Here is a 13,234-nt window from a genome sequence, read left to right on the forward strand (position 1 = left end):
GTTTTTCTTTTTCCTCAGTAGCATTACATGAGTTAAGGAAAACATATATCCATGACACTTGTTAAAACATCAATGAAGTTTTTTTTCAGGACTGTCACACAAGATATAAGGGAGTATTGCAATGGAATTTTGTATTGGAAAGAGCAATAATTGTAATGGAAATAATTGTAATGGAAAGAGATGGTAAAAGCTTCCTGAAGGAAAACCTGGGTCCTATAGTTCTTTATGTTCCTTATATAGTTCTGAGAGCTTGATGAGTGTTCACTGGATGTCTGATGATTCTTAAAAAAAGATAAATGTTTATTAGTAAACAGAATCTCATATTTTTGGCTTGGTGATTTTGTTGTATAATATTGAAAACATGCAATTGTTTATATGAACTGAATGATTAGTAAATAGAAATATACTTAAAATATTAAATACATTGTAAAAGCTAAGAATGATTAAAACATTTAAAATAAACTGTTAAGAATTTTATAAAAATACATTGAGTAAAATGCATTTTTATCTGATTTTCATTGATTAAAGCTATCTACTCTTAATTTAAAAAAATTTTTTGAAGTGAAAGTGGATGTAATTATAGGAATGCCTATATCTTCATTTAAAAATATGTATTTAAATTTATTTCAGGTGATTGTCAAATCTGGGCCAGGAACTTTCCTCAGTTTGGCTGTTTATGACAATTATATCTTCTGGTCAGACTGGGGAAGAAGAGCTATTCTGCGTTCCAACAAGTATACAGGAGGAGATACAAAAATTCTTCGTTCTGATATTCCACACCAACCAATGGGAATCATAGCTGTTGCCAATGACACTAATAGCTGTAAGTTACACTAGACACTAAATGTATTTCTTAATTATATAATCTCTTGAAAAATCATCTATGTGTTCTAGTAATACTTGGTTGAATTTTGTTTTCTTAGAGTTCCTGGGATAGTGTTCAGGATTTGACCATGCAGTACAATAAAATCATCTGAAACGTTTAAGATACCTTCTGTAGTTCTGAATTTATCACCAGAGGAACAATTCCTTTTTAATTACTTGTTTCTGGAACTTTATTCTCTCTCACTGCCTATCTTTGAACTTTCAAATCAAATTGTTTCCTTGAAAATAATACTTCTTAATAAATAAGCTTTACATCTGGGCTTAAAAGTTCTTTAATCACTGGAACACCTACAAAAATTGCAGCTTGAAGTGTCAATGTGGTTTTTAATGATTCTAGTTCATGTGATGCCGTGGCTTCCTTGACAAATGTTGTAGAAGATGTAGTGATTTATGTTACATGTTTTTCAAAAGTTCTTATTGCTTGTGATGTTTGGATTTTCAAAAGTCCTGAATCTTTCTTATTTTTATCTTTGAGAGATGGGTGCAGTCTAACAGTTTACTATTAATCTCTATCTAACAGAATAGAAATTCAATATAAAATGTTACCAATAAAGCTTCTTTATTGCAGGTGAACTTTCTCCATGTTCAGTATTAAATGGAGGTTGCCATGACCTGTGCCTTTTAACTCCTAATGGGAGAGTGAATTGTTCCTGCAGGGGAGATCGCATATTGCTAGATGACAACAGATGTGTGAGTAAGTAAAGAGTATTGAAATGTGATATGACATAACTGCTCAAAAAGCACACACAGACATATTGAAATTGTTTCAGTATTCATGAAGTTGTATTTTCCTCCAATATTAAAGGCCCAGTTGGCATATCTCTCTATCCTAAAAAGAACTCGATTCACCATTCTACTTAATTGTAACACCATATGATAGATAATGATAATCCAAACAGCGGCAAATGGTGTGTTCCCCCCATTGTGGGCTGGAAGGTGTTGGATTAGAGAAATAACCTGTGTACATAATCATCTGCAAACTTGTGGTTACGACTTTGAAAATTAAGTCAATAGCAAAATTAAAAAAGCTGAAACAAACCAATATATAGGCAGTAGATCAGAAGCCTTGTAGTGAAACTACTCACAGTCCGTCACAGTATGTAAATGAGAGAGAATGGCTCATGCAGCTTATTTGTAATCATTTCCAAACGGTTAATTAAGAATGTAACATTGCAGCCTTGCATGATGTTTATACCTCCCAAAAGGCATTGCAATCTTTAATTAGTACCATTACAGTATACACTTATTAACAGCTAAGTTTTCAAACTGTTTCCAAAATAAATAAGGTTCAAGTGTTCCAATACTGCCATGAGAAATTAGCCAGCGACATAAAGAATGTTAATTCATCTTTAACATTAAGACTGTTGTGTATAACAAAGACAAAAGATAAACATTTTGCTGGAAATTGGTGAACTCACTCTCAGGATGTGGTGATTGTTTGCTTTTTTTTCTCTCATCATCTATTTCTTCATCTTCTACCTTTTCATCTTAGAAAACCAGTGGAGCTGGATATGCTCCATTGTATCAGATGGTATAAGTAGGTTTCATCTTTGTATTTGGTCGTTATTTACCAGGAGGATCTTTTTTTTCAACCATGTACTTTAATGCAAGCACTTTCACATCGTTTTTTTTACCTTGAAAACTATCACACCTCATACAAGAACACAGACATACCTTTTCACTTTGCACACTGGTACCACAACCCAAAGGGCACCTTTTAGCCAAAGAAGTAAAAGACTTTCATTTAAGACTGTGCCAAAGCAAACGAGGGAATGATGCAGTTGGTCAGTGAACTTTAAATGAAGACAATTTTAATAATTCGGGCCACAAATTCCTGTATTTCTTAGTAACCCAACACTTCCTTGAATTGTTCAGGCAATTGCTTAAACTCTCTTTCAGTTTGCTTTTGTGGTTTCAGCTGTAATGGTCTGGATCTGATGCCATCTGTAAGCCTGGAGTGTTAGCCATGCATTAGAATCATTCATGTTTCTTTCACAGGTCAATACAGGCCAGTAGAAAAGCAATGCCTTTAGTCGAAACAGCAAGGCTTATTTGTATACAGTGGATGCCTGTGCTCGCTGCAAAATAGATTAGATACATCTGTCCCTACTAAGCCACCTGCTTGTCTCTATTGATGAGAGGGAATGAATCAGAAAGAAAACTGTCTTTTAAACAAGCACAGTTGTATTCACATGCAACTATAGAGTGATGTTGGATTCCTCAGAGCCGACAGACCTTTATAGAAGCATCCTGTATCCGTGGTGCATTCATATTGAAATCCTGTGGTCCAGCAGAGAGATTGGAAAGTAACTTCTTGTCAAATCCATCTTTGGGAAATGAGGATATTTCTGGCATATCTGTGTCCACATCTGAATTAGTTAACCCAGAGCAGTTCATGAATGTTAATGGCAGTGTTGAAGGGGTGAAAGGCCATTTACTAACACCTCCCTCGGGGTATGGGAGGGAAAACCATGTGTTGGCATAATTCATGACAGAAAGATTAGGCAGTTCCATTTTATACAACATTCCTAACCTTATCAACACCCGCAACAGAAATAAGAATAGCAAATATAATTAAAGTAATTACCTTGTAAGAGAACTAGAGGACAGATGAACCACATTTTTGTTTCTGCAAAGAAGCATAAAACACTCAATACTATTTCATATGAACATACCTAAGCAAGAATTGTGCTTATATAAGATTTGATTTTACCTAATAAAAACATTTTTTGTTGTGAATATTTTTCCCCCTCAAAGGCATAATGATTATCAAAACAAAATTTGCATTTTCAATCATAACAGTTCGTTTTCACTGGAAGTGGGAAGTTAAATAGGATGTGTTGAAAGTAGAATAAGTTGGGAATGGCATATAGACTCTCAGTAAGTGAATTTTGTTCAGCTCATGCTCTATTGTGATCATGTGCAGTAATGTCAGCACCCTTCTTAACACTTGTTCCTTTATTTTTTGAAATGTTTATTTATTTTTGAGAGAGACAGCGTGAGTGGGGGACAGGCAAAGAGATAGGACAGAGGATCCGAACCAAGCTCTGTGCTGACAGCAGTGTGGAGCTCACACTCATTAACCATGAGATCATGACCTGAGCCAAAGTCAGACACTTAACTGAGCCACCCGATGCTCCAGCTCTTCTTTCTTTAAAGTTAATGATATTTTAGATTTTTTAATTCTTTGTTACTTTCTCTAAGATGACTTTCCACCTTAGCTAATGACCACTGAAATTTAGACTGCACCAAGAAAACGAAATATTTTTAGAATATGAAAAAAAATTACCGATGAAAGAGTTCAATTAAAAGTCATAGGTAGGTAGATTGATAATCTGTGAAAATGAGATAATTTCTAGAAATAATAAAGAAAACACTGGAAACTTCAAGTAGTAATAGTGGCTGGAATATTTCTGAAATATAACTTTAAAAAGAAATTGGTAGTAAATTATAAAATTAAGCTCTGTTTTCTGCATTAGTGGAGATAAATGAATTCCAGTTACCTCCAACATAATTAACATGACTAGATTTTGCTGTACAATTATTCAACAAGCAATGGAGTGAGTACAAGGAAGCAAACAACACAAGGGATGCAACCAAAACATTAGATTCCAAGTGTTTGCTGGCAAATCTATTATTTAAGAATAAAAATAAGTCCATTTTCCCCAGGAAAGCTCTTTCTACAACAGGGGTTACACACTGGTGTTCCAGGAATGAAACAATGAAACCTAGCTGTAGAAAGATGTTTTTGGTTTTTGTTTGTTTGCTCATACTTTGTTGCTGTGGGTCTTTGCTCACAGATTGGGCAAGCCACATAAAAACTCAGGCTTTTATTTATTTATTTATTTTAATTTTTTTTATTTTTTAAGTTTATTTATTCTTGAGAGATAGAGACAGAGCATGAACAGGGGAGGAAAAGAAAAGGAGGGGGAGACACAGAATTCAGAATTCGAAGCAGGCTCCAGGCTCTGAGCTGTCAGCACAGAACCCGACACAGGGCTCAAACCTACAAACCGCAAGATCATGACCTGAGCCGAAGCCGGACGCTTAACCAACTGAGCCACCCAGGTGCCCCAGAAACTCTGGCTTTTAATTTCTTAGTAAAATCTTGAGATTTAGAAGTGAGACAATATGGTGGTGGTCACTTGGAGCCCATAAATTCTGGTTCACATGCTTTTCAGTTTATCAGGCTCTTCTACCAGTTTAATCCATGGTTTCCTGTGCATTTCAAGGAGCAGGTGCTGGCAGTGTGTATCAGTTCTGCTCCCTGGTACCTCCCACAATGCACAGAACAAGAGACTGAGGAGAATCTTTTTAGCAGTTTCAGTACATCTGAATGACAAAAGCTGCTAAAAGGTAGTTGGAGAGGAATATAGGTTGGAGGTAGATTTAAATGAGATGAATCAAGTCAAGCATTAACAAAAAAAAGAACACTGTCCCTGAAACTGTGGTAATATTGAGTGTCAACTACACTCAAATGTAAATAAATAAACAAACAAACAAACAAAGAGAAGTCTATGTCTGGAAAATGTCAATGTATTGAAGAGTATATAATAGGTTCCGATAAGAAAACACACACACTCACACACACACACACACTCTCAATATGTACAGAGCCCATTTAACTGGTTCTTTTTTTTTACAATTTCTTTTTAAGGTGGACTGTTAAGCAATATGCACAAATATAGTTACCCAAATTTAAGCCCATCCTTCTTTCCATACATATATAGTCACAAAATAATTAGCAAAATATACAAATAGGTATAAAAGAAAAATGAAGTGAGGCAAGTCCCAAAAGTTTTAGAAAGGGAAGGTAAAAACAGCAAACATTATGTTTGTTATTGAGTAAAAACCTTGACTTTTTCCCTTTCAGCAAAAAATTCCTCTTGCAACATGTATTCAGAGTTTGAGTGTGGAAATGGAGAGTGTATCGACTACCAGCTCACCTGTGATGGCATTCCTCACTGTAAGGATAAGTCAGATGAGAAACTACTCTACTGTGGTAAGTGTCCCATGTATGATGTCCTTGTTTCAGAGAGCAGTTTGTAATTATTTTTATAGTTTTTGGTTTGATTATCTCCATTTAGTTCATACGTATGATTTCCTGAATGTCTGTAATAATATGCAGGTCTAAGGCATAGATTTGGCTTTGTTCTTGTTCAAACAGGGCTCCTTATTTCCTATTCGGTACTCACGATACTCAGTGAAGAATTTCCCCATGGCTTTCTGTCTACAAAGTACAAATTTAAGAGCCTTTCTTTTTAGCTGTCTAGTTATTCATCATGTAGGAGTAAGTTTTAGGGTTACATTCCTAAAGTGTAAGTCAGAAATATTAGTTTTGGTAGATATTGTAAGTTTATTCTGCAGTAAAGTTTCACCATCAGTCAGCACATTGTTGAGTTGATATCAAAGTGTCATCCTTATTTTTGCCTCCTGGATTGGCCCAGGGCTAGTGTCTTTGGGTACAAGGGCTTATTGCCTTAGCTATCCTCCCCATCAAGCAGGGAGTTCTGCCAGCTGTACCTCTATAGGTGACACCAAGTGATGGTCAACATTTTGTTCTCTCTTGAGGGTAGAGATTGGCTTTTTGAGCCCAGCAAGCAACTGATGTTTACCTTCATCACAATATTTTTCCTGGAAGTTTGTGTATGTGTAATCATTAATAGTTATTGTAGCATTGTTCCAGCTTATTTCCAAAATGGTTTGATTTATTTTTGCACTGCAGTATAAGAGTGTTGATATTGTATGCTCTGTAAAATTCAGGAATATATATCTGGAATCTGGTTTCTACTTTTCTCCTTTGTTCTATAACCTGGATAATAATTATACCTAAATGATCAAAGAGTGGTTAAAATAAGAGGAAGATAGAGTTTGGGCAATTCACAGGCAGTTCTCTCTTTTATGTTGCAGAATCACACTCTCCGTTAAAATGATAGTCAGATGTAATTTGTCCATGATTGATCTATAACTGAAATCTTAGTGAATTTACCTCAACTGGCATATTCACTTGAATGAATGGTTATATTCTATACACTATGAAAATATTAAACTATATAAAAATATAATAATCAGCTTGCAATTCATATTTATTATGAATTGTCTTGAGAATATATTTCACATTATTTTTATCTCCTAAAAATATTCGTGTGAGCAGTGGTTGGCAAACTTTATCTGGAAAGGGTTAGTTAGGTAAGTAATGTAGGGTTTGTGGGTCAAAAGTGCTCTCTGTGAATTATCCTTTATTTAAAAAACTTTTTTTAAACTTTTTAGAAATATAAACACCATTCTTAGAGCCAGAGCTATACAAAAACAGGCTCACAGGCTGCATTTGGCCTGTGGGATACACCCGTAGATGTAGATTTTAGGCTTTGGAGTTACACCTGAGGTTGCATTTATGTTCCTAAACCTACTAGTGTATGACTTGTAGGAGCAAGGGTACTTCTCTGTATTTTTATTTCTCACTACAAGACAAACCTAGTTTGAATGTTGATTCAGAACACTAAATAAACAAAAGTATATGTACATTTGCTCAATATAGAGCCTGGCACAAAATTAGTGTTCAGTAAATGGCAGTTATTATTATTGTAAGTGGTACCTTCTGCCCCAAATCAGAAAATACAGGAGACCCTCTTTTTTTTTTTTTTTTAATTTTTTAAAGGTTTATTCATTTGTCAGAGACAGAGAGAGGCAGAGCATGAGGGGGGAGGGGCAGAGAGAGAGGGAGACACAGAATCTGAAGCAGGATCCAGGCTCTGAGCTGTCAGCACAGAGCCCAACACAGGGCTCAAACTCACAGACCTTGAGATCATGACCTGAACTGAAGTCGGACACTTAACCGACTGAGACACCCAGGTGCCCCAGGAAACTCTCTTTAAGGTAAATACATTTAGAAAGCAATTATTATTATTCTTAGAAAATTTGGTAGACATTTTTCAATGTTTTTTTAAGTTTATTTATTTATTTTGAGAGAGAGAGAGAGAGAGCATGTGCACGCACACACAAGTCGGGGAGGGGCTGAGAAAGACGGGGAGAGAGAATCCCAAGCAGGCTCCACACTATCAGCACAGAGCTCCATGCAGGGCTCGAACTCACTAACTGTGAGATCACGACCTGAGCCGAAATCAAGAGTCAGATGTTTAACCAACTGAGCCACTCATATAATTTTTAAGGGAATTTACGGATATTTAGGTAACTCTCTGATTCACTGATTCAGGGATACATGTTTTGCCACTTATTTTTCTTGTTATAAAATCCTTACAGCATGCAGAAGAGATAGGAGATAGGTATTGAGAGTGTCTTTATGACTTTTGAGGTAGAGACTGATTTCTTGAGAAAGTTTAGTATGTTTATTTCCATGCTAGTGGACACAAATATAAGAAGCAATAATGTGAGTATAATTTGAAGAGGTCTCCAAGTATGAACACTGAAGTTAAAATACTTAGTCAAAAAGGTCTTTACTGAATATACCACTTGATAATGCATGAATATGCAAAGCTCTAATCTAGAGCTTTGATCCTGCACAGCACTTGTTTCATAGATACATGATCCAATTGTTATGAATGAGATCTCATCAGTGATTTTCTTTGTTTTAAAAATATCTCTGTAAGACATCCAGTTCTGTTTCTATTTTCATTTATAAGAAAACAGAAGCTGTCGACGAGGTTTCAAGCCCTGCTACAATCGTCGTTGCATTACGCATGGCAAGTTATGTGATGGTGAAAATGACTGTGGGGACAACTCTGATGAATTAGACTGTAAAGGTAAATATGTGCTGCTTCAACCTAGGAATGTTATGATGCTGTTTCCTGAAATTTTCCATAGTGTGTCCCTGACAGCACAGTGGTTTCACCCTTTTGGTATATAGCACCTGCTAACATATATGGACCACATTTTCGTAGATGCTGTTGGAGGGGAGTTATTAGAATTCATTGAAAATTATGACTATATTCTCTATTCTGATTTTTATCCCTTCACTCACTTCAAAACTCGTGTCATTTCTTACATCTTCAGTTCTACCTCCTTGTTTATTGGACATTTCTACAAGAATGTGTAATACTGAATGTACTGCTCCAAAAATGCTCTCCTTCATTTCTCAATTCTCTGTTTTTCACATGAGTGTGTTTCATCATTTTCCTAACAACCAGACAGGAAAACTTGGATTCCTCTTTCCTCCATACTTTATCACCCACATGCCCATGCATCAATAAATCATCCAATTCTTTGAAATATCTTCCCTTTCAATCTACCTTGAGCCTGGATTAACACAGCGTTCCTTATGTATGTATGTATGTATTTAATATTGAGAGAGAGAGAGAGGGGGAGAGGGAGAGAGAATCCCAAGCAGTCTCCACATTGAGTATAGATATATCCCATGACCCTGGGGTCTTTACCTGAGCTGAAACAAAGAGTCAGAAACTCAATTGACTGAGCCACCCAGACACCCCAACACAGCAGTCCTTTAACTTGTCTCCCTGCATATACTCTTTCCAGTTAATGCAGTTGTTGTTAATCATGCTATAATGTTTTATTGAACTTGTTCTTACAGTGATTACTGGGACAGATCAGCAAACCAGACTACCTGGGACAAAACCTTAGCCCCAACCCCAATACTGACTCTGTCTTTGGATAAAATACTTAACCAATCTGTGCCTTAGTTTCCCAAGCTATAAGAAAAGAGGCAATAATTAAATGAGTATATTAAAAGCTCAGAACAGAACTCGGCATATAGTAAATGCTATATAAGGATTCACCTTGTATTTTTAATCATAGACATGATAAAGAATCACAAATGGAGTCCTGGTGTTTACAGAATAAACAACAAATGTTTTAGTCTGACATTTAAGGCCTCCTAAAATCTGGACCCAAAATAATTTTCTAAACCAATTTTCCTTTAAAAATCTTCATTCACTGAACACATTTCATTGGGTACAATGCATTAAGGATGAACACATAAAATTAATAAGTCATCTGCCTGTTCTTTAGGAGTTCAAACTGCAAATGAAAGATAGTAATTTACAGATGAAGATTTATATCAAGTACTATAATTGCACATATAAGAATACCAAGTTTTTCTTGGGGGAGTGGGTTGGAATAAGGTATAAATAAGGTGGAATGATCAAAATAGAAGGTAATTCCAAGTAGGGAGACTAATATTGAAAGCTGCAAATAATTTGATATGGTCAGAGCCTGATTGCATACTGGCAAGTGGTTTAGAAAAAATGAGACAAATTAGAGGAAGGAGCCATGACTTGAAGATGTATTTTGACCCATTTTAAGGAACATAAACTTCACCTTGTAGTCACCAGAAAGTCAGTGAAGGTTTAAAGGAAGCCCAATATAATCAAATTTATATTTAAAAAAAAAAAAGAGGAAAAAAAACCACTTTGATTGTGAAAATGAAAACTATAATACTGACATCAGAAAGATAAAACAGGAGGCTATCACAGCAGCCAAATATGAGATTAAGAGGAGAGAGACAGATACAACAAATTTTAAAAGGTTTATCTCGGGTAATAATCCCAGAGAAAGCATAGGAAAGAATAGATGCGTTTTGTGAGCTTTTGTTTTTGTTTTTGTTTTTAAATTATTATTTGTGTTTCATTATTTTTTAAATTTATTTTTATAGGTCTTTTGTTCACGTGGGATAGGAATAAGATAATATTTGCGTTCTGAGAGGGGAGCACCTGTAGACATTCAGATGGAACTGTTCCAAAGACATTTAGATAGATGTAGAGCTGGGGCTCCAGTAGTATATTTAGAAGAGAAGTGTTTATTTTGAACTCATTACAGAGAGAAAGCTCAGAGGATGTATGGAGTAATAGTTGTAGGGGAGTACATCAGAATTGACTATTGAAATAAAAAAAAAAAAAACTAAATATACTAATAATGCAAAAAAGGAGAATCAGATCACAGGACTAATAGAAAGATCTTCATAGGAAATTGTTATTATTTTTTACGAAGGGAGAATCAGTTAGCATTGTAAAGTGTTATGGGGAAGGCAAGAAGCCAGGCATAGACTAGAGGGTCATTGAACTTGGCAAATAGGAGATAATTTCTTGGTAACCTTCGTTGGGAGTCAGTTCAGTGGTAAAGAACAATTGTAAAGAACAGCCAAATTTCATTGGGTTGGAGCAGAAAATGTATGGTGAAGGAGTAAATACAGTGAAGAATACTATTTTTAGAAAAGACTGATGGTTGGGGTGCCTGCGTGGCTCAGTCAGTTAAGCGTTCAATTCTTGATTTCGGCCCAGATCATGATCTCACAGTTGGTGAGTTCAAGTCTCACGTGAGGCTCTGCGCTGACAGGTCTGAGCCTTCTTTAGATTCTCCATCTCTCTCTCTCTCTGCACCTCCCCTGCTCTTGTTTTCTCTCTCTCTCAAAAATAAATAGACATTTTTTTTTAAAGAAAAGATTGATGGTAAAGGAAAGATGTGAAGTCCAGTTGCTATGAGAAGGTGATGCAAAGTTGTGGAAGAGGACAGAATGTGCACAAATAATTTGTCACTAGAAAAGGGTTAAGAAGTTACTCTGCCATCTTAGACCATAAGACTTTGGCCAAACACTTGAGTAGCTTACTATTTAAGGTTGACCCTGTAGCTTAGGAAGACCCAAATACTTTTGCAGACTAAATCAAGTGTTATTTCAGACTGCATGTAAAATATTAAAAATGATAAAGTATAGTAAGATACTGGGATAAATATAGGGAAATGGATAAGTGTTTGGAAGAAAGGAGGACACCAAACTATAAGTAGACCAAAAAAAAAGTATGTTTTATTATTTTTTTGCAGGCAGGAAGGGAGAATATAATAAAGACTTTAAGCTAGGATAAAGATAAAAATATCAAGATAGAATGTGAAGGAATTGAACAATAGATATGAAAAGTAGATTTTACAACAAAATTCATAAAAGGAACTGTGGGAAGTTAATAACTTACTGTGGATTTTCTTGAAAAATGAAAAAAAAAAAAAACATTTTTTCAAAGGTGGTAAACAAATTAGTCCATGAGTTGAAGTTTATGAAACAGAGTACCTAGTACATGGTAGGTGTATGCCAAATTCTTATGTTGCTGGGGGAGCAGTAAGTCTTCCAAAAAATATAGATAGATTTTATTGTGCCTAATGTTATCATTACCAGCTGCTGAATAACAATAAAAATAACTCACAATGTTATTTCCCCTTTCTTAGACTAAACTTTTGATTTCTGTGTTATCACTATCTCAGTCTTGTACTTGGACAAGAACTACTGCATTTATGAATCAAGTTTCAGTCAAGACTTTTCTTTTGTGATAATAATAATGTAAAAATCATAACTATTGGATATCTTAAAAACAACAACTAAAACGTATGCCTTGAAATTCTTCCTGTTTAATATAGGATGCTTGAAACTAAGAGCGCTCATGAAAACTCATATACTTTATTACTAGCTAGAAATTAATAGATTTAAGTAAGTGAACTAGCTCCTTTAGGATAAACAAATGGGTACATTTTAGATGAGATTATTTATTACAGTTACATCTGTGGATTTGATTTTTCCCTCATATTAATTTTATTCACATAGTGTCCTTGTAGGGCACATTTCACATCCTAGGGAAAGACTTTCTGGGTCTATATCCCATAAGCCAATTTATCTTATAAGTCAGTAATTCAGATGCATAGCCATCCAGCAAATGGAACCTTATCGTACCTAAAAAATAATGAAATTTGAAAAGGAACATGTAAGGGCTCAGGGACAATGGAAAAGGAGTTCTCTCTCCAAGTGTTTTCTTCTAGATACACTTTCTCTGTTTCTATAGTCAGTGCAACATATGGATGCAGTGCTTTGTTATATATATACATGTGTACACGTGGGCACTCACACCTCCGTGCATGCATGCACACACACACTTGTGCTACCTATTACTTTTTTTTTAATTTTTAATGTTTTTTATTTATTTTTGAGAAACAGAGAGAGTGCACGCCAGGGGGAGGGGGACAGAGAAAGGGAGACACAGAATCCAAAGCAGGCTCCAGGCTCTGAGCTGTCAGCACAGAGCACAGCATGGGGCTCGAACCTGCCAACGGTAAGATCATGACCTGAGCTGAAGTCGGATGTTTAACCAACTGAGCTACCCAGGTGCCTCCAGTACTTTTTAACATAAATAAAGCAAGACATGAAATATATAAATTAGTACAATAAAAAGTCAATATACACAGAGACAGTTTGATAGGCTATGGAGAGAGGCTACGGTGGAATCATCTGTAAATTACTTGAAGTATTTTACACTTTTTTTCTTTGGTTTAGATCTTAATAGTAATTAATCTTTCTTTCTTTCTTTCTTTCTTTCTTTCTTTCTTTCTTTCTTTCTTTCTT

The 13,234-nt window shown here is 35.4% G+C and overlaps 1 protein-coding gene across 1 annotated transcript in view; it reads left to right on the forward strand.

Moving 5' to 3' along the window:
- LRP1B (LDL receptor related protein 1B) overlaps positions 1-13,234 on the forward strand; it is a 1,876,868-nt gene that overhangs the window by 1,574,280 nt on the left and 289,354 nt on the right. The window contains exons 44-47 of the mRNA XM_049615676.1: positions 631-823; positions 1,454-1,579; positions 5,759-5,887; positions 8,526-8,645. Coding sequence (XP_049471633.1) covers positions 631-823; positions 1,454-1,579; positions 5,759-5,887; positions 8,526-8,645 — 568 coding nt within the window. The remainder of the gene's footprint in view (positions 1-630; positions 824-1,453; positions 1,580-5,758; positions 5,888-8,525; positions 8,646-13,234) is intronic.

The sequence above is a fragment of the Panthera uncia genome (genome assembly GCF_023721935.1).
Source record: "Panthera uncia isolate 11264 chromosome C1 unlocalized genomic scaffold, Puncia_PCG_1.0 HiC_scaffold_3, whole genome shotgun sequence".
Lineage (NCBI taxonomy): Eukaryota > Metazoa > Chordata > Mammalia > Carnivora > Felidae > Panthera > Panthera uncia.